The 2,880-nt window shown below is 38.8% G+C and overlaps 1 protein-coding gene across 1 annotated transcript in view; it reads right to left on the bottom strand.

Moving 5' to 3' along the window:
• LOC103926225 (interleukin-7-like) overlaps positions 1 to 2,668 on the bottom strand; it is a 107,198-nt gene extending 104,530 nt beyond the window's left edge. Inside the window, exon 1 of the mRNA XM_009335066.1 lies at positions 2,531 to 2,668. Coding sequence (XP_009333341.1) covers positions 2,531 to 2,668 — 138 coding nt within the window. The remainder of the gene's footprint in view (positions 1 to 2,530) is intronic.
• Positions 2,669 to 2,880: the final 212 nt, after the last annotated feature.

The following is a 2,880-nucleotide window of genomic DNA, read 5'->3' as shown; positions in this document are numbered from 1 at the left end:
AAAGGTCTTTACTGCAAGAGTGGTTAAACATTGGAAGAGGCTGCCCAGGGAAGTGGTTGAGTCACCATCCCTGGAAGTGTAGATGAGGCGCTTAGGGACATGGTTTAGTGGGCATGGTGGTGTTGGGTCAATGGTTGGACTCGATGATCTTAGAGGTCTTTTCCAACCTTAATGATTCTATGATTCTATGATTCTTTAATCAGATGGCAAATTCAAAATCAGTGAGGTTCTTCATCCGGTCCCCAGGCAAACTCTGGGGCATCACAGCAGGGGTGCTTGGGTTGTGTAAAACTTCCCTGACCAAACCATGCATTAGACAAAACTATGGAAGGAAAAATCCATCCCAGAGGATCCTGAACTTCATATTGCTGGAGGCTACAAGAGAGCATCAGAAAAGTAATGTTGCCCTTTGTTTGTTCTTAGGTATCTACTATTGACCAGACTGGGGATAAGACACCTGTCCACACCAAACCTTTGGTCTGACCCAATACATACCCCCTAGTGTCACTACATATCCAGAAAATCTGTGCTGGAGCTGTGAATAAAACCTTAGCTGTCCAGCCTTTAGTCCAGTTCTCATGCACCAGCGGTGATGACTCTGCCCAATTCTGTGGGCTGTCGTCTTCCATTTTGTGCATGTTACTAAAGTAAAGAATATGATAAGCTGAGTAAATATTCCTGACCTAAATGACAGAAGGTAGAATAAGAAAATAAAACTGTGTCAAAAAAGCCAATAAACCAAATAATGCCAACATGGTGAAGTGAATGAAGGTTAGTCTGCAGTGTTGCATGCACCGTTTGCTTCCTGCTCTACTCGGGGCTTCTTGTACATCCTAGGCACATGCCTTAACAGTATTTGTGTTTCATTATTAACTGTGAAACCCCCTTTCCCTTGTCATAAAGGATGATAGCATGATACACCTTTGAAAGGTAAGTTTTTCAGAGTTCTCAAGAAAGAAGAGAGGCCTTCAAACCCCAAGGACAAAGCTATTAAAATAAAAATAGTCAAATGAAATAAGTAAGTATGAATAAAAAAGAGACAGGAAATGGGCCTTTAGAAATGTTAGCTTTAATAAAAAAAAGGGCAATTTTGGAAGCAGTGTCTGTCTAGATAGTATTTCTCTATGGCATATACCCAAGATTATTGTTGAAAAACATCTTTCAGTCTTCCAGTACATTAAGATAAAGTGCTACAGCTTACATATCTTATTGGTATTTTTTCATTTTAAAACACCAGGAAGGTATTTTAAAATGACATGCATTGACTTGTATATTGGTACTAAGATTTTTTCTATACTGCCTGCAAGCAAAAATCACAGAACTATGGTGTTTCCATAGCAACTGCATGTTAATAAGGTGAAATTTCCAGTTTGATAGAGCTGAACAACTAATAATGTCAGCTTCCAATGTTGCAGAAGCTCAGATGTCAGGAAGGGTCAGCATAAAACATGGGGCTAAAATTGATTCTTTGCAACATTCATCTTTATTGCTAGTATAATTTTGGGAAAAGCCAATAAAAGGTATGATTAAGACAGTAATCTCATTTTCACACACTTCTCATATCATAAAGCATCAACATTCAAAATATATCCATTTAAAACTTATTCATACATCTCCATAAGAAACATCATGCTCTTACTGCAAGCTCACTTTTCACCTTTGAGCTTTTACTATACAATACTTTATGGGAGAGTTCTGGGAATAGTTTTCAGGTAGTGGATGTCAGTAGACACCCACTGGCCATCAGTGTATGCTGATGTTTGTCAGTCAGAACATAAAAACTCATTAGCAATTTTTGCTGTAAAATCACAGTTCCCTTAAGGTCAAGAACTGAATTCAAGGGGTATTTCTTTTTAAGAACCCAGAAGAAATCACAAATTGGGATCTGGTTATTAACTTCGATGGAAGTTCTTTTAAAGGCTAGACAGGTCTTTGGGGTTTTTTTCAATCCCTTTCTCTATGTCTGTGGTCTAACAAAAGCTTTTCTGGAGGGTTCCAGTGGCTTTGGGTTGGAGACATTTGGTAAAGAGTGAAGCTAAAGAACAAATTTATCCCTGTGACAGGAAATCTCTTTCCTGGGTTAACAGTGCAGTGGATGGCCAGTGTTAAGTGATCTTATTCAGCTCCAGCATGGTACTGGCTTTTTCCAAAAAAGTGATGCTAGAATTAATTCAGGTTGCAGTATGAAGCTACTCTCTGCAACCCCTCCCCCCCAATACAATAAAAATGAGGATAAAAATTAAAATAAAAGTGAAAATAAAAATAAAAAAGAACTGTCGAGATGCTTTTCAAAAGGAAGCTAGTATTTAAATCATTTATTTCCAGAAATTAAGGTTTTAAGTAAAATACCAAACATCAAGATGCTTACACTAAAATCAGAGTTGACAGAACTTGTTCTGAAATTTCTGTTTAAGAGATCATTTTTTCCCCGTGTTTCATCATGAACCATATGGCTCCATCTATGTTAGTATGTAATCATGCCATTGCCTGGCTCGAAGACCAACTGTCAAGGAAAGGCCTACGCACATACTGTAGAATCATCTAAAAAAGGGTGGCCATAGCCAAATTCCCTATTCGGAGTGACCGGTTTTATTTCCCGAGCTGTGCTTGGGACCGTTGGGAACTGCTGGCCGGCTTGGGCCAAATCCGTGCCAGGGACCATCCTCATGCCTGCACCAAGTAGACAACAGACATCCTTCCCTGGAAATGTTCCCCAGCACTTTTGGTTCATACCTGTCTGTCTTATTGTATCAGTGAAAACAATGAGTAAACAGCGGCCAAACCTCTGTATATATTGTTTTGTTAGTGATGTGTGCTACAGCCTGAAGATCATATAAATCTCATAAACTGTGAAAGAACAAAATATATCCTAGTATCATT

Source organism: Pygoscelis adeliae, unplaced genomic scaffold, assembly GCF_000699105.1.
Source record: "Pygoscelis adeliae isolate BGI_AS28 unplaced genomic scaffold, ASM69910v1 Scaffold101, whole genome shotgun sequence".
Taxonomy (NCBI): domain Eukaryota; kingdom Metazoa; phylum Chordata; class Aves; order Sphenisciformes; family Spheniscidae; genus Pygoscelis; species Pygoscelis adeliae.
This window is presented reverse-complemented; position numbering and strand designations above follow the sequence as displayed.